The sequence below is a fragment of the Tyto alba genome, unplaced genomic scaffold (genome assembly GCF_018691265.1).
Source record: "Tyto alba isolate M040663 unplaced genomic scaffold, T.alba_DEE_v4.0 Super-Scaffold_9, whole genome shotgun sequence".
Taxonomy (NCBI): Eukaryota; Metazoa; Chordata; class Aves; order Strigiformes; family Tytonidae; genus Tyto; species Tyto alba.
In genome coordinates, this window is record NW_024881330.1 from 24,079,892 (window position 1) to 24,104,225 (window position 24,334).

Genomic DNA, 24,334 nt, shown 5'->3' on the forward strand with positions numbered 1-24,334 from the left:
CCTTATGTTTAAATCATACTCTGTAAAATGTTATTGCTTCTAAGCACTGGTGAGGAGAAACGTCCTCAAATAAAGTAAGACGATGCTGAATTTGAAGCAGAGCTGGCATAATGCTCTGCAGGCCTTTACAGGCCTATACACTCAGCAGGAGAATTAACTTTGTCCCTAAGAGCCCAACAGAAGTCGATGGTGAGAGCATTCATAGCCTCTGCTTCCCTTGTTTTGTTTATGATTTACGAGAAGAAAAAGAAAAATAAAAAGGACAGAAAAATACTACCTTATAAAACCTGGTCAAATCTTCAAATGGAACCAAAGTTACAACCTTTTTAATAAATCCTGAAAAAGACTTCTTTTTTAAAAGCTAGCATACAGCCTGCTGTCAGGGTATTCTTTATTTAATATGCAGCTAACATGCATTTTTATCCTACTAATACTACACAGTATCCACTTCAGATGAACACTATCAAGAAGTGTAAAAAACCAGAACATCACATAACAAATATCAGCGTCAAAGTCCTGTAGAAGTAATAACAGCCTACCTTAAAGAAAAAAAAAAAAAAAAAACACCAACAAAAAACACACCTGCAAAAAAACTTACTTGTATATATTGTATGTACATGAATAATATACTGAAGTGACAGAATTTATACAAACCACTTTCTGGAATAGTTGTTTTAATTCTAAGTAGATACAAAGAGAATGCGATAGAAAATCTATTGGTTCTACAGAAGTAGGTGATCACAGGTTACTTTTGAAACTTCACAGATTCATAAAGGAAAATAAGTTCTGATCACTGAGTATTAAGCTCTTCGTAAACCACATGTCTAACTTTAACTGACAAAAAAAAAGAAAAAACACACTTACAGTTTGAGTGCTGCATAATAAACTTGCTACCAAAATGAAAGTATTATTTTGTATTGAAATACAAAGCAGAAAATAGAAAAATAAACTTGGAAGAGAAGGACAACCAGAATTTCAAAATAAGACTACTGTGCATAACTATCTATCTTGTTTTCATTCAAAATACTATAAGTGATGAATGCATTTCTGTAAGTGACAGATGAAACTCCTGAGGTTAATGTTATCCAGGAGGCACTTGTGGTTTAATCAGTAATCATATGCTTCAGGAAAGGTTAAAGGTGCAAAGAATGTGTCAAACCAAAATTGCATGGAGAGATAAAAATCTTACAACCACAGTAACATAAATTGTGTTAGGTTTTTTTTCAGAGAAGGTGGTGTACACTGATTTTAAGTAAAATAGAGTTAATGTCAAAATAAGGAATAGTAAAATGTGAACTTTTACATAAATATTTTAATATAAACACTACATATTAAAAATGTAGCAAGATTTACATTGTTTTCCAAATCTTGAAGTATTTATGCCTTCATTTCAAAGAAATAATTTACACCTATTTATTTACATTCTAAAAATTACATATTTGAGCTGCAATACAGAAAAATTAGCTAGAAAATAGCAGAAAATGTCACATTTGCTCTTCTGAGGAACTAAACTATTTAAAAAATTAAGGTTTTAAGTTCATCACTGTACAGCTATAACAAGCATTTAAGCCATCAATTTAAAAATTAATTACTCCTTCTTTGCAGTCAGGTAGCTGAAATTAGAGGAATAATACCGAAATAAAAGCACACAGCAAGACTTGATAGGAAGCCAAGCTACATTTTGTGAGGTGTTTTCCTGGTGACTGATGCAGAAAATGAAAGCCAAGGCCCTAAAAAAACAAACTGAAAGAAACAGAAGTAAAGTTGAGGAGGTGAAAAAGTAGTCAGAAAATACCAGTAGCCTGGCCTTGAGGAGAAAAAGTGTTTCTGACTTCAGCAATATCTGAAAAGGGTTAGTTACAGTCAGAAAAAGATGTGTCATTACATTCCTTGTGCACTCAAAGAAACAAGACAAAATACTCCACAAAATCCATTTTTCCTCATAATCAAATAGTCTGTGCATATTCAAATTTCCATACCAAAATTCAAAGAGGAGGTAAGGCTTACCCTAGGTCTTCAACTTCTCTACATAAAAGTTCTGCGTGCAATTAAACAGTTATTTTTTTTATTAAAACCAGAAGTAGACTGCAGTAGAAGCTTGACTTAATATACATTTTCTCAGCTTCACATCACACTCACGATACAGAGAGGAAAGCCTCAGGGTCAGGAAAGAACTGTTAAATTACCTAGTGTAACCCTCTACTATTGATGGCAATAACATCATTTATTTCTTTTTATAAACTTTGCATGATCCATACTCTAAGCAAACTGGAAGTTTTTCTTTCCTACTCCTTTTATACTTAATGTCCAACAAGTCCAGAAGAAAAACATTAGAAGTTGAGACTTCTCTTACATAGAGACAAAACTACGCAAAACCCAGATGAGTTGAGTCAGGTAGCAATAACAGATAAATGTTCAGTCACAAAATGGCAAGACGTTCCCAACAGATGTCCACAGAAATAGTGATCATGATAATAAATACAGAGACAGGGAAGAAAGCATTATTTAGACAACAAAACTGCAGAGCAGCAGCTGTAGATGACAATCGTCCTGTTGATGGGGGAAAATCATGCTGCAATTCATAATAAGACTATCTGTATAAAAATGTATACAAATTATTTGTTGATACATTAATTCCTTTGTCTTAACTTCTGTGACATTCACTGAAGTTGATATACTTACTGCATTGAATCTAGTGTGTTGTCTCAGATTTAGAAAAGAAGTGATAAGAATCTCAAAAATTACTTAGAATTAGCCAATATCTAACTGTGCATCATCTAGGTTAATATTTGCTCACAAAATTGTTCAGATATGTATATTTAAAGATGAATTATCCTCACTATCTCTCATCCTAACATTTTTTTTCATAGGAGAAAGTGCCAGACCTTTTCATCTTCTGCACCAAGGAGATGATCAACTTCTCTTCAACCAGGGTTTCTCAAAAGAGTCTTTTTACCCCAAAAAAGTCAGTAATAACAACTTTTTAAAAAAAAACCTACTTTATGAACTTAACCACTGCTATGAAAAAAATATTTTCAGTTTAGCAACTGACTACAAAAGCTAGCATTGTGATTACTTATGCAGGAAAAAAAAAAAAAAAGAACACCATCAACCACCATCAGCTAATCAAAACAGCTAATCTCAAACACATCAACGAAGATGAAACCATTTTAACAATCAACCTGATAGTAAATCTAAGGTAAATTAGAGGACAGTTGGTCAAGGACCAGCTGGGCATGAAAAGTCTTTGTTTCTATTATTTAACAGGGTAAACAAAAAAAAAAGGTACCTTTGCCACTGGTGCTTTCCATTGTGTACAAGTAATCCATGTAGAAAGCCCCAAACCTCTGCATTCCAGCTATCTCTGTGTATGTCTCCTACCAACAAAGCAAAGCAAACAAAGGAAACGTTGTATAAGGAAAGAATCTTGAGATTACCAACTGATAGGTTGGTATGAGAGAGATATATTCATGTTTGGATTTGTGCATCAACACATGGAAAGGCTTATCAAAACAAAGGACAGAGGTTATCCCAAAGAATTCACCTTTCCAAAAGGTAATGTAACTTCTATTTGAGGCCACACAAAAGCACATCCATAATTCCAGTGGACATGCTGACCAATTCATCAATAACATCTAGTTAATTAGTACCTTTAATGGAGTAAATATTCTTCACTTGACCTCTTGCATCAAACAGATCTGCCTAATGAAATACACTGAAAACTGAAGCTCATTCATTCTGGCTTTTTTATTTAAGGAATACTGTGGTTTTATCTTTAAACAGTAGGAAACTTATTAAGACTTTATGCCATGACTGGGATTTATATATAATATGATCCGTTATTACACAGTGAGTTTGCTTCTCCTCTGGCCAAAAAAAAAAAAAAAAGGCAAACCATAAAAGCATTGAAGACAGGCCAAGGAAAGAATAAAGCTTAAAACTAAAATACACTATGTGAAACATCTGAATGTGTATAAGTACTTGTGATTTCACTAATTAAATTAGCTTCAGGGTTACACTTCTTCCTCCGTTGTACTAAAAAGGTAAAAATAGTAAAATTTAAATTTAAAATAAATTAGATATATTCAAAATTGTATATGGCTTACCTCTACAATAACACAGAGCACAGAACTCCATCTATGAACATACCTGGAAGGGACCACCTTGATCATCACATCCAATCTTTAATAATAGCAGACAATCAGGAAATAAAGTTTTAATGCTCAATTTACAACAGAAACTATCACTGACGGAAAACTTGTCTCTACCAAAGGCAGAATTATCAAGACTTCCTCTAATTAGACAAACACAGCACACAGACAATAAAATTAACATTGCCCATGATCTAGTTTCCATGAGAGCACTTTTTAGTTTGAAAACCATGAACAACATACTGTTTGTGTTTTAAGTAGTATGTACTGGTAAAGCTTGACCTTTTGCTAGCACTCTCTCATATCTCTGGTTTTCTCTGCAGGTGTTCTATAGTGAGTGCTTTGGGAAACTATGGCATTAATTCAGCTTTTGGGGCATGAGGGGAGTTTGAGGTTTCTTTCAGACACGTTTTTGTTACTTTTTTTTTTTAACACAAACGGGTTTGGGTTTTTTTGGTTATCTGCAAAGTAAGATTCAGTTAATACATGACGAAGTAATGAAAATCAGTCCTCTAACAGTACACAGATCTAATTATTAGAAATCCATTAGAGAGCGATAGAATTTTTTTTTCTAAGAAAAATATAATTCTCTAACCTTATGATGAGCTGCATCCAATATAAATTCTGCACAAATACTATTATTTTCTGGACTTCTGTAATCAAATAGTGAATTGGTAAGGTATGTCATCCCTTTTGCACTCAGATGTTCTCCGCAATTAAAGAAGTAGGCCTCCTTTATGAGATAGTAGAAAATAATAAGGCAAGGGAGAAAAAAAAAATATGGTCAAGTTAAAAGAACAATTTCAATTCTGTCATAACTCACTACTGACATGGTAGCATCCCCAAGACCATACTTCATTACGAATGAAGACAATTAAAATAACTTAATTCAAATAACGCTGAAGTTCCTGTCCACTGCCTCCCCATTTTCAAATTAATAAAAACTGCCTGAGCTAGTGAATATCATACAACCCATGATACAGAACACACAAGTTTCATTTTAACAGAAAATTATCTCAGATCATTGCTACTGCCAATTCTGCCTCAACCTCTTAACTATACATTATCTTGTCACTCTATACTCCACTTCTCTCACTGACCAATGCTTTTCAGGTGTTTCATCTATCCTCTTCATGATAAGCAGTAATTTCACTGTATGACTCACTTGCTACCTTATCACACTTTTGTTTTTCAACTAGATTTTTACATGCCTTCCCCACATCCCAAACCTGCTATCCTTCCAAAATCAACACAACTTATCCATCAAGAGTTATTCTTCCAAAAAGGTTACTTACATGAGATTAATTTTTTTCCAACCATTTTCCCCAATCACGTACAACATAGCTAGAACCTGTATGAAAGTCACAGTCCCAAATATAGCAGTTAGCAGTACAGAAAGAAAACAGGTGAGGCAGGATCACCATCACCACCATTCCTGCAAAAGCAGAAATTTTCTTATATTCATGCCCTAGAAGGTGGCAGAAAAATGAAAAAGAGCAAAAAGCCAAATAAATGTCCCTTATCAATTAACCTACAGAAACTCATTTGTTCATCCACCCACCCAATCCAAAAATCACTTCTCTCATTATTTTAACCCTCAGTCTCATAACTGCTGCAGACAAGGCTGCTGTCCACACTCACATCCCCAGTCATGACTCCCTTGTGTCGAAGGGCAGCAGAGCATCTTGTATAGTAGGCTTATCCTTGCCTCCCTAGCCTGTCTTTCTGGAAAAGCCTGTGTCACTTCATTGCAGCACACCAGTCACGTAGTGTATCTCACCACAACACTATAATCCCAACAATTTCATACTCTACAGCTGTGCAAGAATATAATTCTTCTTGTTTGTTTTCTGTGCTGCACACATCTGGATCTCAAGCCATGCTGCCCTTACATGAGAAGAACCTGTCCCATCATACCCAAAGTACAGTATATGATAATTTTCCAAAGAGGCAGGTATTTAACATTAATATAGTCACTTTCTATTTTATTTCATATTCTTATTTTTTCTCCTTAAAATACTTCCTAAGACTTCATAGAGCTCTAACATCAAGTTAACAGGTCTGTTGTTGGCTGCATTATTTGTCTTTATTTAAACATACATAATAGTTGCTATTCTCCAGTACTTTAGGACACAATTCTATCTATAGTTCAACCAAAAATCCTCATTAATGTATTTAGAATTCATGCACCACTTCATTAAATGTTTTACAAGTAGTTCATATGGATACCTGATTTTGTCTTAAGCAATTGAAACTTTGCTTCTATTTAAAATACAGAAATTAATACTGTTTTACTCCTTCACTTGACACTGCTCTCATCAAGCTTACTGAAAAATGAGGCAAAACACTTATCTAATATTTCAGCCATACTTCTATATAGTGTTCCCAATTCTCCCCTTTGAATCTTTTGTTAAGTGCTTTCAAAGGTTTTCAACTATATTTTAATTTGTTATACAACATCAAAGTATGCAGACATACGGAAAGATGGAGGGGAGCGAAGTTGTCAGAAAAAAGCCTTATGTTTTGCAGCTTCTCACTCTTACATATTTGTCTTTCCAAATGTAAGGAATAGACATTGAGTTCTATATTCCAGTGACACATACAAAAAACTTAAAGCACAATCAGTAACAGCAGCCTTTCCAATTCCTGCAATCAAGTATTTTAATAAAGCATACCAGAAGTGCTTATTCAGCAAGTCAACTGATATTTCAATATACTCACTTCATCACTCCTATTCATGTTCTCTTCAAAGTCTTTAATTCCCATAATTCCTTTAAGGCACATAGCTTGGCAACCAACAAAACCTATCTGGCAATCAAAGAAAAGTTCACCTTTCATAAGGACCTAGTGAAAGAAAAAATTGTATTTTGAAGAATTCTGCTCCATTAGAAATAGAAAAGATGGAGAAAAGTGAACCAAAATATGTTTAAGTTTATATATTTAGAATTTTAATAAATAGCAAGTTAATCAAACACGGCACTTCAAAGGAAAGGCTTACTTTAGTGTCTGAACACTGCAACACTAGAAATCTAGAGAATTTCTATCTACCTATGTGATTACTGTAAGAAACACATCCAATACAGCACAACATGAAAAATCAGTAATGAAAAAATTTAAAAATATTTTATTGGTAACTATTTACTACATTATTTATAATGAATCACAAAAACCCTGTCAATGGAAAAGTACCTCAACTGTGGTTCCTTCTTGTTCCCAGCATATAACTTCTTTGGATTTTACTTTCTGAGGGCTGTAATAACTACTTTCAGCTTGCATTTCAGTGAGCTATGAAACAACAGGATAAACACCTTATATAAGTTAAAATTAGTATTAAACAACAGTAATGTCATTAATATACAGAACTGACAAAGACAAGTCAAACTATGGGCCAAAATTTATTAACAAGTAGGAAACAGGTGCAGTTAAACAGCTGTAACGCATTATCCATATTAGAACTTCTCATATTCAACTTCTGGCTGAGGTATGCCATAACAGAAAGTTTTAAATCCACTACAGTATTTTTATAGTTTGCTTATCTAAGGAGAAGCTATGTGAAAAGATGAAACAGATACACAGCTGCGTTATTAACATAGTATCAAATTAGCTTGTAAATTGCTGTAAAAATCCATAAATATGTTATTTATTCTTCCCAGCAAATAATTAAACCGCATGATAATATTAAGGAAATATTGTGATTACAACCATAATCATTTTTGTTTCTTGTCATGGAAATTGAGAGAAACACACATTTATATTTCTTGCATGATTTCAATATAAAAATTTTAAGTGGTAAAACACATACTCAGTTTAAAAAGCATGTAATCCACAGCTAAGAAAAAGGAGAACAGAGGCACAAAATAATGGCTTTACATTTTTCTTTTAAAAAAAATACTTAAGTTCAGCAGCTTAAATAGTTCAAATTCTAATTTTTATATAAAAATATTCACAAGCTCTCATTATTTTAAAGAGTGGATACACATGGATGTTGTTTCAAATTAAAATTCTGTAATCCAAATGTCCAAGAAAATTGCATGAAAAAATCACTGATCACCCTTCAGCTGTGTGCAATTATTGCAGAGGGAAAGCAATTAATTGATTAAAAGAACTCAGACATTACAAGAATAATTTTCACCATTATTAGAAAACGCTACATTTAATTTGGCATGATTTTTAGCTGGAATGATATCAACTGTTCAGAATGCTAATGCAGAAACTTGATCTTCTTTTTTAACCAAAATATGAACCACAAATTAATTCCATACATTCTTTGCATGCAAGCAGAACAATGAATTCTGTTTTCCTCCTGTCACCATATTAGTATCATACATCACGTTCAAAAATTATAGAAAGTAGGATGTTACATTTTAAGTAGTTTTTATCACTTCCTAATATAAAATGCGTAAAGTTGCCAGTGAAACATTAGGAAAGCCTAATCCAGCAAATCATGTGCAAAAAAGAAGTTCATATTATTTTTAATGAGTTTTCTCCCATGAGGAAAGAACACACAAAATTACTACTGTATGAGAACACACAAGAGAAAGATGCTGAGCCTTGATAAATGAGAAATTTGAGTTCTGGTTGCTTGTTCGTTGTTTTTAAGTGGTGTCCCAGGGATATAATTAAAGGAGGAAGAAGAGATTTTCCATTCTCTATTTTTAGCCTTTTTTTTTTTTTTTTTTAATGAAGGCTGAAGCAGATTGACACAAAAGAGCATGACTGAATGTTTGCTGATGTCCTTAAATTTTGCAACAAAATTTGCCATGACTGAAGACTTCAAGCATTAACCTCCCCACAGAAGGTCTGCAGCTCCCAAAGTCACTTACCTCACTTTCTCTGACAGTGGTTGAGCAGCTAAATGCTCTGCTACAACACCAAACAAAAATAGCTAAAAGAAAGTAGCCATGAAGTCCCCTCAAAACACTGTCTTGTGCACAGATGACAAGACAAATTGGCAGAAAAGAGCAGGGAGCTGCTGATGGTATTGAGTGTATAATCAGGCACATAAACATCATAAGGGTTATGGAAAGCATGTATATATGAGGGTTGTGTACTGCAGTTTGCCTGAAAGACTCAGTCATAAAAATCTACCTCAGCTATTCTGCTCCTCATAGAAATAGTATTATTTCCTGCTCTGAAGAGTTCTCTCCTTGATTTAATATATATTTAATTGTGAAACCAAGAGCCACTTTCTATTACAGTTATGCACACATAATTGCTTGCATGTAGTTTGCCATGTGTTAGAAGTTTTTTGCTAATTCAGAACCTGAATTTTTAATTTCTGTCAGCACACCTCAATATCTTGTTCAGATTCTCCATATTCTCTCTTGCAACCTTATAAAACAAAGAGAGAAGCCCAGCAACTATTTTGAGATTTATTTACAGAAAATACTCAAATCTTTCTCTATATACATACTTTATAGCTCAGAGTATATGTGTAAGTTATCCTTTGTTTCTTTAATTCAATTCTAACCCATGGAAAATAATTTCAACATTATCAAATTACATTCATATTTGTACATATTACAGTTCAGAAAAAAAGAAAAAAAGCATTCCTCCAATTCACAAGCTATATGAAGCTAGAGCTCTTTTATAAAGAAATATATTTATATAAATATTAGAAGGATAAATACTGCAATAAACATTCATAGGAAGCCTTTTCAGATTTTTCTCCCATCAAAAAATATTAATCTATGTAAATCAAGTGGTTTCCCTTTAAGATGAAAACATTCACAAATTCTAGCTCAAATGGCAAAACCACCTCACACTGCAATTAACAATACATTATGATGTGAGAGGAACTTTCAACATTCACATTTTTTGTTATTCATTAGCGTAATATTCCCTGTCTCAAATCAAACAACCTTTACGCATTTTCTCAACAAGCCAAATAAATGCTATATGACATAAAGAAACACTTACCTTAAAAGTCACTGTTGCCTTTGTACAGTAAAACCCAACTGAAATAATAGGATCCTTGAGGGATTGAGATTTCTGCTGATGCAGCATCGTTCCATCATCAATTCCACTAGAATCATTCTCTTCATCGTCATAGCTCACAATAGCAGGAACAAAAGACCAAGCCCAAGAAACCCATCCTTGTTGCTGGTCATCATCTTGATTCAGATAAGGATCTTGATTAATATACTGTGTAGGATATTGCATTACAGAGCCTGTTTCATCTTCCGCACCTTTAAAACAAAAAGTCAATTTCAAATCAATCATGCTTGAAAATTAATGACACTCAAAATTACAGTATGTGAAATTTATCTATGACAGTATTCCACATAATATTCACTGATATTTGGCTTATAATAATAGAAAATAAGTAGAAATTTTAAAATTTATGAATATTAGTTTCCAAACACTTGTTGATTCATTAATATTTTCCTCCAAAAAAATATGAAGGCTCTTTGCAATAGTTTTATTATAGTATATTTGCAGTGAGACCAGAATTTGTCACCTATATCACATGCTTTCAAGACTGCTTCCATTAAAGTCCTTTTGAAGTTGCAAATTAAACCCTACTAAATAACGATATATTATAATCTCATAGTTTTCAATTTTAAAATGAAGTAAAAAAGGATTTCAATTGCAAAAGCCACAATAAGTAAAATGAAAACACAGCACAGATCCAAAAATTAAGGTTGAAAACTTTTGCTTAGAAGTCAGCTTTTTAAGTATTCAAGGTTACAAGTTTATCTATGCTCAAAAAAGCTGATATGACAACTGTGAGTCAAAAAAATCAAATGCTGGTCTTCTGTGAAAACAATATCAGAGATAGCATACAGAACAAAACAAGGATTTCCCAAAAGACAGAAGTCTAAGATTCATGATCAAAATGAGTAATGCTGTGCATGTACAAACAGCACAATTAGCTTAGCCTATCTGGCTTCATTACCACTCTTATGGGAGTCCTGAGAGGTATTAATTACTTCAGAATTACCACAGGTAGTACAGGGTGAAGTACTGCTCCCATAGGAGAACAATATTGGACGTGTTCTGTAGCTGAGGACAGAAATAGGCATATTCCACCTTTATTTACTTATTTTTAAACTCAGAGATCCCATTCTTACAAGTTTTAGAGCTGTCAGTATTTAGTCTAATTAGTCTTTAGTCTTTAAGTCGAATTATTTATACACTTGTGCAATGAGAAAAGCATAAGACAAAACACTCATGGAAATTCTCTGTACATGCTTAGAGGTAAGGACGCCTCCTCCCCACAAGGGCAACACAAGCTTCCTTCCTGCTCTCTTTACAGAAAAAGTGTCAGAGATCAGATTTCAATCCAAATAGAGATCTTGAAACACAGGAAATACAGAAGAGGTGTACATAAAGTCTTGGAAATGGCCAAGAGGCAGAACTGTAAGACACAGAAGGAAAATGAATTGATATGGAGCATGACTCAAGTAGTTTAGCTAGACCGTTGTTGGCAAGCACAGAAGAATTGGTGGAAGGTCTGCCAAGAGAAGAAAATGTGCGGGTGTAGGACCTGGGTCATGCACAACATTTGGTCTACATAGCCATAAAATTGAACCACCATTTAGCAAATCTCTTGCTGCAATATGTGTACACACAGAAACAACAGTAAAAGATGCCAGTTAGTTTGGTTTATAATATTTAATATCTTGGAAGCCATTAAAATAAGATAGAAGAGCAGCAAGACTAAAATGGCAATATCTATGTACAGTGAGATAGAAGATAGAAAAAGAGGAAGATACACGTATCTTCTATCACTGATTTAAAACTACTACAGCCATTATGCAGTCAACAGTCAAACTTTGGAACAAATCACATCAGCCTAATTAAGCAACCCATAACATCCTCTAAACACTTCAAAGCATAAATATAATCTAAATTCCTTTAATGCATGTAATGCATGAAGGGGGGCATGTACTTCGTAAAACACAAAGCCTCTTTGGTTTTAACTAACTACACTAACCACTGCATCAACTGAAAACATATAGGATAGTGAAATATAATGATAAATCCCCTATATTTTACATACCTGTTTGTTACAGGACAAAATGCTCCTACTCATCAAGTTTCTAAATCCACTCCTGCTAGCCACCCATAGCAAGATCACACTGGAACAAACTTGCTTCATAGTGTCAGGCAGTGATTCCAGTTAAGAAATACATTTTCTAGAAATTACAAGACTGCAGTGTGACTGCATCTCACTACTGTTTCTGTGTTCAAATCAAGTTTGATCTGCAGAAAGTCACTATCCCTTCTTTTAAAGGGTTTGAGATCCTTATCTGTAAGAGTCTAGAAACTGGTATCTCTCACCGTAAGTCTGGAACCAATCCAGCAGAAAACTCTCTTTGTATTTAATTATTTATTTATTTTTCTGCCTGTATTAGTTTTCAGCCAGGTAAGGCTGATCCAGCTTAGCCTGTGGCTTCATAAATACAAGTGCTGGCACTAGGGGAAGGAGGGAATGTATCACCATCCCTGCTGGCAAGAGCATAAATTTTCATCTGGTTGAATCAACCATAAAACTGTACAAACGAAACTTGCTAAGTACTTTAAGAACACAGCTGTAGATGTTAATTTTTGTATCACTAAATAATGTAGATATTAAAATCCATTTCCTCATCCATATTTTACCCACTATAAGCTAAAGAAGCTACTGCAAACTCAGTTGGGAAGATATTCTCATTGGTTATGAATAAAAACTTACGGAATAAATCATGTCAAAAAAAAAAAAAAGATAAATTTGCAAGGAACAGGAGTTATCTGGCTGGTAACAGTTTTGGTGCTGACCCTGAGAATGCAATAGCCTTTAAGTTTGCCCTTACAGCACGAACTGTCCTTGAAAAATCTCAAATGTAGCAACACATGCTTTCAGAGCAATAAATATTTCCTGTATGACTTTCCTTTGCATGTATTTATCATACAAATAACACAGAAATGACTACGGTACAGGAGAAAAAAAAAAAAAAAAAAAAGTTCAATGTTTGTAAAAGTTCCCTGCAACATGCTTATACTATTCAGTGACTGTGTTGCCAAATTGAATTTTATACAGATGATGCTCATTTTGGATCTATACCATAGAAAGACAATAAATTGACCGCCACAAGTTAACTCATAATATTTACTATGCTAGTAGCTTACTTTTTTATCTTTAACTAGTTTTACTTCACAGTACATGTTAAAAAAATAGTGGATCATGATCTATTACACATGCATTACAATTAGCACAAGAATATTCATGAAGGAGATTGCACATTACTGGAAATTATACCAACACAAGCAGAAACTAAAATACTATGTATGAAACTCTAGTCTGAAAGGTATTCCGCATCTCCTTTTAAAAGCAAATGTACCCCCAATACCTTCTGATTAAAAAACTGATGCCATCGTAATTGTAGCATGAATACAATATTACAAAGTCGCACACTCAAATGAGTACTTTTACACATTTAAGAGGTATCACACTTATTTTGTAGAAGACAACCCACTACTGTGATTCAGGTAGCCAAGAATCAGTACTGCAAAACAGTAAGGCTTAAAGGTTTCTTCTTATTCCTGCATCGGTAGAGCATCATCTTCCTTAAACTCAAACCTCTGGATCCTTCAAGACCAGAATACGCTCCCACCTTACAAACATAAATCAGTGGAATAAATCGTAATTCCCTTGTACTGCTGAATTGCACAGTCCACTGGATATAGAATGTGACTATAAGATACAAAAGCTCCAGGTTCAACTCTAGAGAATCCACTTTTTCATGGTATATACCTCCATCTAGTCGATACACTTCAAGATTTTACTCCACCTATCTTGTCTTATTGTAAATTGAGACTACCCCAGCGAAGAACTGATGGATAAGGAAGGAGAGAATGAATCACCTTCCAAATTTGTTAAGGAAATTCCAAATAAAGAATGATGCCACAACAACTTTGAAGTGCTGAAATAACACCTGTAATTATTCTAAAGTGCTCCCCATGACCTTACTTGTCATTTCTAATCAATTATTTTAAGATTCCAACTATTTAAATAATATCCCAACCTAAATGAAATCACGAGCAAATATACAAGTTAACTGAGGGTGAGCAACAAAACAAGTGGCAGTGATTTTAAAACACCAAAACCAGGGCAAAGAGGTAGAAGATCTGTTTTCTATTTTAATGGCAAAGGTGAGTAAATAATGTGAAATATCACAACAAAATGGCAAGTACAAATCACAGGACAATTAATCCAAAGTGATATGTAAGTGCAGACACCCGATAGGGAGAGGAAGGTATTAGTTGTCTGACTATGCCAATCCAAAAAGTGGTTTTGTTTCATATCCCCCATACAAGTTCAATCAGATCAACTGGAAATACACTTTGCTCACTGGAAGCATTAAAAAAATTTCTTGCATTCTGCCATCTACATTAAGCTACTTTTAAAATCAGCAGCTGAAAAACTTGCCTGATATTTAAGCTTTTATGTAGTAAGTAAAAACATAAGGTCAACCTGTGACTCATGCATTTCAAAGATTTAATCAGATTTTTTGAGGTCTCTAGTTAAGGAGTAATGTTTTTCAAGAAAAAAGAAAATGGCATGACACCATAAAATAGATGTTTAAAAGGTATTCATAAAAATCTAATTTTCCACAAAAAGGTTATAGTTCCTAAAACAATAAAAATCTTTAATATAAACAAATTTAATCTCCCCAACTTAGAAACTTTACAATTTGGGAAGATTTGACTGATTTTTTTGATTTTCTACTCTTTTTAATTGATGTTCATTTAATTGATGTTGACAGATGTAAGCAATTCTATGTGCCTCAACACATATCCAAATTAATGAAATCTGGCCACCTCCATACAATGAGCTTGATACCCATCCTCAGCATGTGGGATCTCACTAACCACTTACAATGCACTGTTATAGATGCCTACAACAAAGTTACTCACTGTCATGCCGGCTGTTAGACAGATGCACAATGCACTGACCCCACAACTCCCTTTTGCAGGTGTCTGTCTATGCTGCATCTTTACAGTCTGTTGAAATATGAATTGCAAGTATACCTACTGTTCCTTGGGAGAATACCGAAGTATACAGGCAAGGAAGAAGCTCAAATAATGGAGCTAGATGACTGTAGGGGAAAAAAAAGACTGTGGGGTTTACTGCACAGGTCATTTATTCCACAAAACACATGAAAACATGAAGACCTGAAACAATACTATGCACCCCGGTACAAAGATGATATGTATCTCTCCATCTCTTTAACCCTCAGGAGAAGTGTCACAAAAAGTGCAAGGACAAGAAAAATACACAGGGAAGTATAGTTTGGCACACACAACCTTTTATACTGACATCATTTCAATCAAATTGGGGATCATTTTCTCCACTGTTTAGGAATAACTCTCCTCTACACAAACTTTTTAACACAGTGCACAGCTGCTTTTCCTCAGTCAAGTATGGATAAATAAATCTATTTCAGTTCTCCCATTTTTATCCTCGTAGAATATTGCAGAGTCAATTCCTTCTCTAACAAATGCTTGCCTGGAATTTCTTGCTGTCACAAATTATTTGCATCTGGTTTTCTCAGTCAACTCAAATCTCATATTCAGCCTGAAGCTGGCAATATATTAAACTCATTCTCTTGATCTGCTTTTTGTCCCATTGGTATCCCCAAAAATTCCCCACGCTACTGTTCTTACCACCAAGTTTTCAATAAGGAGCACTTCAGCCTATTAAAAATTTGAGTTTTATAGGATCTATGCAAGTTTTTATTCTGTTAAGTGTTGTAAAAGTGTTAACTACTTGCATTCACAAATACCTTCTTTATTTTCATTGAGTTTTTTGAGAGTAAAGATCACGACAGGGTCAGTGTGCTTTACAAATATTAGAAAATTTCACAATATTCTTTTGGGATGAAAAGGCACTGTTATTGCCGTTTTACACCTTGAAAACATGCTTCACAGGCTGAAATCACATCTGCCACGGATTTCATTTCATGAAAGGAAAAACAACAACAACAACAACAACAACAAACACCCAACTTTCATAATACTGAATCTCCAGGCAATCATTCAGAGGAGGCAGGACCAGGAACTGTTAAAATCACTCTCAGAAGCTCAGTAGCTCACATAGCTCATGATTTCAGCTTCTCACATATGTCCCAAGCTTCTTGCTCAGCATCTCCTGAAATCGTCGTGCAGACTCATCTTGCCTGTCTGCACACATCCCCTGCACCCCTCCCTCAGCCATGCAACTTTTAATTTCTAGTCTACCATTTGTATTCCTTTGCCCAGCGAGTGCTAGACTTCCTCTGCTTGAGCTTTTCCTGTTCTTGAAATCTCTCAGATCATTCTTTACTTAACGAGCTCTAGTATTTCAGCCTTAGATCATCAACCTCAGCAACTCCATCCAACTAAACTCCAGCTCTCCCTTGCAACCTGGCTTCTTCTCTTTCATGCCTAAATCATTTCAATTTCCAGTTACATTAGACAGTTTTTTCCACCACAAACCATAAGCTTATTCTTAAGTCCCAGCCTGCCACAACTACAACTGCTGGTTCTGCCATGGGCTCTTGTCCAAACCGTTCTCACTTTTGTATCTGTTTGCACTGAAATACATCCATTTCCTCCTTTGCACTACCAGTAGTCAGACACCCAGGCCCACAGGTCAGGCAGCCCCTCAACCCCTTGGCAGAAAAAGTCCTGTCCAGCCCTGAGCAAGAAGCATGGTCCAGTATGCATGCAGTACTAGGTGAATTTATATACCAAACTAAAGCAAGTTCCTACCGGTATTTCTGACCTGTACTTTTACCTGTGGAGTTTGAATACTTTCAGTTTAAGAGAATTTGAGCAGACTTTACTCAGGAAGCAAAACATATGTTCATGACACAGGCTTCCCTGCTGCCAAATCTCAAGGTCTTGATCTTATGTTTGGGCATACAAGAACAAACAAACTGTTGCTGGAATATTCTTAGACATGGATAGGTGACTGATTTTATTATGTTAACAACGACATAATAAAAACAAGTTCCATCCAGAAGACTAAGAACCACTGATAATTAAACCCAGTAAATTCTTTAAACTGAAAGGGTGGGGACTACTTACTAATAAATACTGGGTTAAACTGTTTAATGAATCTTCAGAACCCCTTCAAAGAGTTATAAAAATATAATCTATAAAGGAGGTCTGTACATCATTAAACTGCAAAGAATTTAGGCACAATTCCAGTGGAATTCGTCTTGGATTTTGTAAAGTGTTACTCTTGGAAAAAAAATGTGGCTAATATAGCTCAGCAGATAATACATGTCATTTATTATTGTACTTGATTATATATTTTTTTTTCTGAAAATAGTAGCACGTTCAAAGTTTCCTCAGAAAAGTTCAAATCTGTGGTTGGAAATTTGGATGACAAATGCACCATGAAATGCTAAGTGGTGTTTGGTTTGTTTTTTTTTTTTTTTTCCTTCTTACACACAAATATCATATGAAGTAAACTCACAAACTAATGGTATGGGTAACCTGGTTAATGTCAGTTTGGCACTCCTGCTTAACTGCACAGAATGAGAGAAAAAAATCATTATAAAGTTTTATTTATGTGTGTATACATGCATGTGCACACTGTGTGTACGTATGCCTACGTATATACTAAGCTCTATGAAAGAAAAACGCATAAACAGTATGGGTGAAGACAGTTGGTAACAGTTTTGGCTCATGTGTGGCAAAATATTTTGCAGTGAAGATAGAAATGAACTTCTAGAACTGTTTCTACAGCTCTAGCTTGGCAACCCAGCAGTTGCCATCTGTTTTTAGTACTAAAGGAGATAGTTCTGTCAAACAGATATGACCATATAATTAAGTACCATGACATTGTTTGAGCACAATTTAGTTGAATAAAAATTGCATAGGAAATTACAGATTTCCTCCTTGGCAGTTCTTGTCATTGCAACCCTTGTCTAATATCTGACCCTTCTGACAACTCTTGTGTACATCAGTGTGAAGTCACATGATAATATTTCATTTTTAGATAGTTGTTTCATGAAAAACTAGGAAGTTACATTCACAGTTGTTTAAAAAAAAAAAAAAAAAAGAATGCAAATGAGCTTTACAGACAGCAATTTCAATTCAATCTTCCTGAGGACATACATTAGAAATAAGGATAACACAAGATGGATTGCCAAAGATTTAACTCATATTTGGACATAAGTATCTCAAATTCAATTCCAGATGCAGAAGAGACTGAGTACTTGTAGGCAGATACTTTTTTTTTTAAACCTTAATCTTCACTCGACCTGTGTTTCTGTTTTACCACCCATCTCACATCCTAACCAAAAGCAGCCAAACAAAACCCACATACCTCTACCATTCAACTTGCCTCCTCTTCCACAGTTACAGCTGTTGACCCCAGTCTTCTCATTACACAGCTAATCTTTGCCTCCAATCCTTAGATCTTTTCATCTGAAGCTCACTGCCTACCAGTCCCAGACGTTCTCATATTAACTCATATGATTTCTCTATTCTTTTGGTGTCTTTCACATATTCAAATGGTCCTACTTGCCTTAGTAGCTCCAGGAATCCAGCTACAAAGTTCAAACAACTCTAAATACATCATAACTCTCTACGGCATGAAAACTTGGCCAAATTTGGATGACCTTTGATGGGAACAAAAGATATTCATGGTACAAAGACAATGATCTAAAAGCAAGGGTAATGTAACTCTTCATAGAAAAGTTCCTCACTCTTTCCCCTGCAAACAGTACAATTAAAACATTGGGCTAGATGCAAGGAGCCCTTAAATTGCACACTACTGATTTTTCTAAAAATTGTGTGCTTTTTAAGTCTCAGGAGAAAATTAAGTTAACGTTTTCAGAATATTAATTAAGGACTTCTAAACGTAAGTCTTCTGTAACGAACTCCATACTTCTTGTAAGGCAAATAGTTTCTAGTGCCGAAAACTATTTGAGCTCTAGAGAAAATAAAAGAGAACTGTTTACAGACATCTTATTCATTTGCGCAGTTCCACATAGCAGGACCATGAGAGAGAATTCTACATCTGGCATGACACTGAAACAGTTATCTGTGCCAACCAACACTGAAAGCTATATTTTGGCAAAAGTATTTCCACTGCTGTCATTTTTCCAAAAATGTATTTATTTCTCTGAAACCAGAAGAGAGCAACACACAAAAAAAATTGCAAAAGTCTTACATAAAAGTATATATTTCTTAAACAGAAAAAAATGAATTAATTAAATAGTTTACACAAAGTTTCAAACTGTTGTAAGACTATAAACAAAAGCACAGCTTAAGAGTGCTGCATCATCTTCAAATATAATTCCAAGAATTTTCTAGAAGTTATGCTCTTAGCTGTGTGGTAAATATCTCTCCCTACTCCCCCAGATCCATATTCAACCTTGGAAAGATATCCAAAACTTATGTCTTGAGGAGATTAAAATTAACACACTTTCTAAATAAGTTCCCTGTTTTGACAAGTAAATTAACTTCTGCTCTACAAAAGCATAAAAACAAGAAGAATCAGAATTTGGAATGGCAGCTCATCCTCCCTCTTTTACTTAGTGCCTGATACATTACAAAAACTTCAGATTCATTTGTACATTCAAGATCATGACATTGATGATTAAATCACTAAGATAGTATGAGGTAAGTTAATATGACTGCTTGACTCCTGAATGTTCTGTGTTTATATTTCACATAGAATTGAATAAACAGGTAATTATTTAAATTCTAATATCTACTTAGAAATTTTTTTTCCCTTAGATTGAAATATAAAGCAAGCACCTATACGATTTTTCTTACGTTGCTGTAAATTCCTAACAATTCACCTAATGAAACCTTAACATTCAAATACATGACATAACTAGAAAAAAAAATAAAATACAGTAGCAAAGTTGGTAGCTCCTAGCAAAGCCATATAAAATTGAGGATGGAGTGAAATGTTCCCAGTTTAAAATGCATCACTGTTGTAATCCTAGCAATACTTGGAAAAAAGCAGATGGAAAGCCATCGAACAAACGTAAAGAGAATTCACCCCTCATGAGTGCAACACTCCTCAAAAGATCATGTCACAGTAAGTTATCGTGAAAGATCACGTAGAAAAGGAAATAGATGTTATACGAAAATAAAAAGCAGAGGAGACTTAGACAATTTAAAAGGACAGAACTACTGAAAACATAGTGCAAAGTAATACTTTGTTGTTTGGAACAAATGCTGATGTATCTATTCTCACAAAGTTGTTTCAAAGAAAGATGGAAAAGCACATCACTTCAAAACTGGCAACAGCCGTACCTGAGAAAAGTCAAAGTTACCCGAGGACAGGTGCCTTGTTGCACAATATAGTGACAAAGTCAAAGTATCTGTCACAACTCCTAACATAGTCTTTTTAGATAAAGTTTCATCTCAGCTTATTTAGGACCATCAGAATATTTTTCAGAGCATAACATGAAAAAGATGTTAGAGCACTGCATACTTACCCAGCACAACATACTGTCTCTAACAAATTGCAGACTGCCGAGACAGTTTGCAATGAATAGCCTTGACCATTTATATTTGTAAAAAGCAAATAAATTAATGTTTTTAATATTTTCTTTGAATATTAAAAATTGTATTTACCTGTGATACTTCCCAACATATCTTTAGTGTGGCAAATCAAATCTTCATTTTCCCCATCTTTGAAGTTGCCTATTTCACCATAATAAAGAGCAATCCCAAGTTGCATTATACGTATAAACATAGGAAGCTGCTGATCAGAGATTGAAAGTTTCAAACTTTCAACTAATGTGTGAATCTATAAAATGAAAGAGAACAAAAGTAAATAATAACAAAGTTCAGTCGTCATTAAAGCCAACTTTTAAACCATACATCTCCATATTCATTTTGTATATGCATTTGAATTTCCAAAAACAAAAGCTGCAATACAACATAGCTTATACTCTTTGGGTTACTACACAAGAAATCTTCAGATTGTAAATCAAATGTATTGTATTTTGGCTTTTTTTTTTTTCTACAGCTGTTACTGAAGAAATTTCTAAAATATAAGTCTCATAAGTACACCTGATTAAACTTTTCTTTTTCCATTATACATAAAAATCTCTGCATGTGAAAGAAAACCTAGATATACTGGTTTTAATATACAGGGTCCTTCATTTTAATTCTTTCCCACACTCAACATAGTTGCAAGTGGACAAGTAACAGAGGGGCAAAACAGGATTCATTCCAACTGAATTGCAGAAAACCAGCTTCCCTTGATATCCCAGTTCAAACATGCAATTAAATAGTTTTCTCTAAATGAAAGCAAGCTTTGCAAAGACTGTAATTACTAGCATAAAAATTTATCCTTCTTCACATATTTTAGCTATTTTATTCAGTACTTCAGAATATTTGTATTAGTATGTCATCATGCTACAAAGACAAAACCAGATTCCATAATAAAGCTATCTTTCATTAAGAGTTTCATAAAATAAAATTATTGTAATAAAATTCATGTGTGTAACAATTGTCATATTTCCAGGTCCAGTTCCTAAAAGTTATGGGTGAAAATAATGGAAAGTAACTACACATCAGCATTGGCCTTAATGCAATCTAATTCAAGAACCATGAAAAATTACTTTCAAAACAGTACTGCACATCCATGGGCAAGTAAAACTATAGTAGTAAAATAAATATTTGTATTAAAATATGCTAATATACTAGTAAGACTTCACTAGTAAATTTATGGGGGTAAATTAATAAAGCCACAGCCTTAACCATACAGAATGAGAGACAACATAGTATGAGGCATTTCTATAGACGAAAGATTTCAGGTATCAAAATTCTGCTATTATTTAAAATTCTCTGAAAGAAAACAGCACGTAAAATCCTAAGATACATTTTAGAAATCAAAAATTAATCCTTCAATACCAATTTTCCAGAGCCAATTGGTTAAAAGTTGTCAATAAAAAAAAAGTTTTCTCTGCAGATGAACAACAGGAAAGATAAGAAGCAAATAACTGTCTGAAGATGTGGAAGGAAAAGATTATTTTGCCAGAAGCCTTTTTAAAAGTCACACAAGGGTCATATGTCATAATGGAGGACAGGAACACTAGGTAGCACTCTAGGCGATGAACATAGTTATTTAGTGGCTTAATGGAAATCATGTTACATGCCTGGACTTTTTGCATGGTAGTACCTTCCCATCATGATCCTGTTCTTACATTGTCAGAACTCATCTGCCCCTTAGATAGTTGACTCATCTCACAGAAAACAGCAGGAAACTATTTACTTCTTGTTCAGTTGGCTGTCAACATAGGGGGAGTTGACTTAGATGACTGAGAGGTCAGTGCTGTGGAAAATAGGGGGAGGCAGGACTGACATCCCCAGCATAAATCAGCTCATCTGTCTCATGGTTGTCTCACCCCATGATGATTTCAATAAGAAAAGCAACTAGCAGCTTAAAACTCTTAACTATTACACGTTTTGCTGCTTCCTCCCACGTATAATATTTTCATTCTAAAATTGAAAATAGGAGCTTAGCGTTCCCAGTTTAAAAGCATACAAATACTTATCCAATACTTATCCAACTGTCCTCTCTTGAGAAGTCTCAACTTGAATTAAACTCATTAAGGTAAGCTTGGACTAAACTTTGCAATAGACATAGTAGTCAAAATTATACAAGTTATAAAAATATTCTAGTCCCGAACGAGAAACCAAAAGATCATGTGCTATTACAAACGTGGAGGTCTCAGAAACGTTCACTCAAGACTGAAAAACAGATGTGCTTTATCAAGTGAACAACTGCGTATGAAAGTTCTCCTTATAAAGATCTTCACTGATTTGGAGAGAAAGACTGAGTGTTGCTGCCTTTTGTCTTTAGCTGGGAAACAAACCACCAGAACACAAGCTGCTGGCATTCAGTAATCTACCCTTCAGTTGCACTGAAGCTACAATAATTTCATTTGAAGCAAAGACTTTTAAAAAGCTTTAAGCGTTCCTGAATTAATTCCATTAATGAAGTAGTTATATTTACTGATAACAGCTCCTTTTATTTAAATTGTAAGAAAACACAGCTATTTCCATTCCATAATTAAATATTTTAATGACAGTCTTTTAAAAAAAAAAACGCATCCTGATGATTCACAGCACACAATAACCATGCATACAACAAATCAGAAAATTATCAAATGTAAAATTTGTGAGGGTCAACAGATTTGTAGGTCTAATCGTTGCATAATGGGATGGTAGTGAAATACTAGGAAAGATCTAAGATTTAAAAAAACCCAAACATTACTTTTGGACCATTATTCTTTGAATCATAATAAACAATTACTGATTCACTTAAAATTCATCTAGCATCATACATCTAAATGTTCTGATTTAATTGAGTATCCCTCCGAATATCTTCATAAACAGTATTTTATATTTAAAGATTGAAGAAAAAGAGACAAGAAAAGAAACAAAATAAAAAATAAAGAAAAAGCTAAGTAAATTGTGCGACACAAAAAAAAAATAGAGTATGTAGAAAAAAAAAGATAAGACATCTCTGAACAATCTGAAGTGTGCCTTAAAAAAGGGCAGGGGCATTAAATGACCACCAACAAACATAACCAGAAAGGTTTAATACAAATTTAATTAAATTACTACCGCCTCAGTGCCTTGTAGCATGTGTTTTACTTTAGTTCAGTATCCACTACAAATTATAAATAATAATATAATAATAATAGTGATTTTTACAACAGTATCATTTTAAACCACAATGGAAATGCTGACAGTCTTCCATAAAGTGTACTGTCAGAGACTTGTAATTTAGCCATAAACTTTTGCTCTGCAAAACTGGCATACAGGACTTCAGCTAGGTTCAGATTGCTTCTCCAAAATTTACAGAACTATTCAGATAAAACAGGCTTTTTAACATTAAGATCTACTGTCTATATGCAGTAATCATACTGTCACCACATAGCATGAAGACCATAACTGGTGAACTATAGACAGTAATATGATGATTCCTTATCAATGGAGTTCAGACAGACTCCAAAGTTATAAAGCATATGGTTAAAAGTCCTAATATTGATGAATATATAACTTCTGGTTTATATAACTCAAAATAAGCAAATTTCCAAAATTGTTACCAGTTACTCCAACTCAAAAAAAGAAAAAAACCCTTTTCTTTCTAGTATGCAGAATCAGACTTTATTAGATTAAGATCTGCACATGAAAAAAATTAATTTCTGCAAACATACATACTA

At 34.1% G+C, this 24,334-nt stretch overlaps 1 protein-coding gene across 4 annotated transcripts in view; it reads right to left on the minus strand.

The window, feature by feature from the left end:
• Positions 1 to 24,334, minus strand: part of VPS13B (vacuolar protein sorting 13 homolog B) — a 471,233-nt gene that overhangs the window by 399,809 nt on the left and 47,090 nt on the right. For all 4 annotated transcript variants that reach the window (XM_042785990.1, XM_042785992.1, XM_042785989.1 and 1 more), the window contains 6 exons: positions 20,727 to 20,901; positions 10,071 to 10,339; positions 7,341 to 7,436; positions 6,873 to 6,995; positions 4,747 to 4,884; positions 3,290 to 3,377 (listed from right to left, as the gene is read on the minus strand). In XM_042785990.1, the coding sequence (XP_042641924.1) occupies positions 3,290 to 3,377; positions 4,747 to 4,884; positions 6,873 to 6,995; positions 7,341 to 7,436; positions 10,071 to 10,339; positions 20,727 to 20,901 (889 nt within the window). The remainder of the gene's footprint in view (positions 1 to 3,289; positions 3,378 to 4,746; positions 4,885 to 6,872; positions 6,996 to 7,340; positions 7,437 to 10,070; positions 10,340 to 20,726; positions 20,902 to 24,334) is intronic.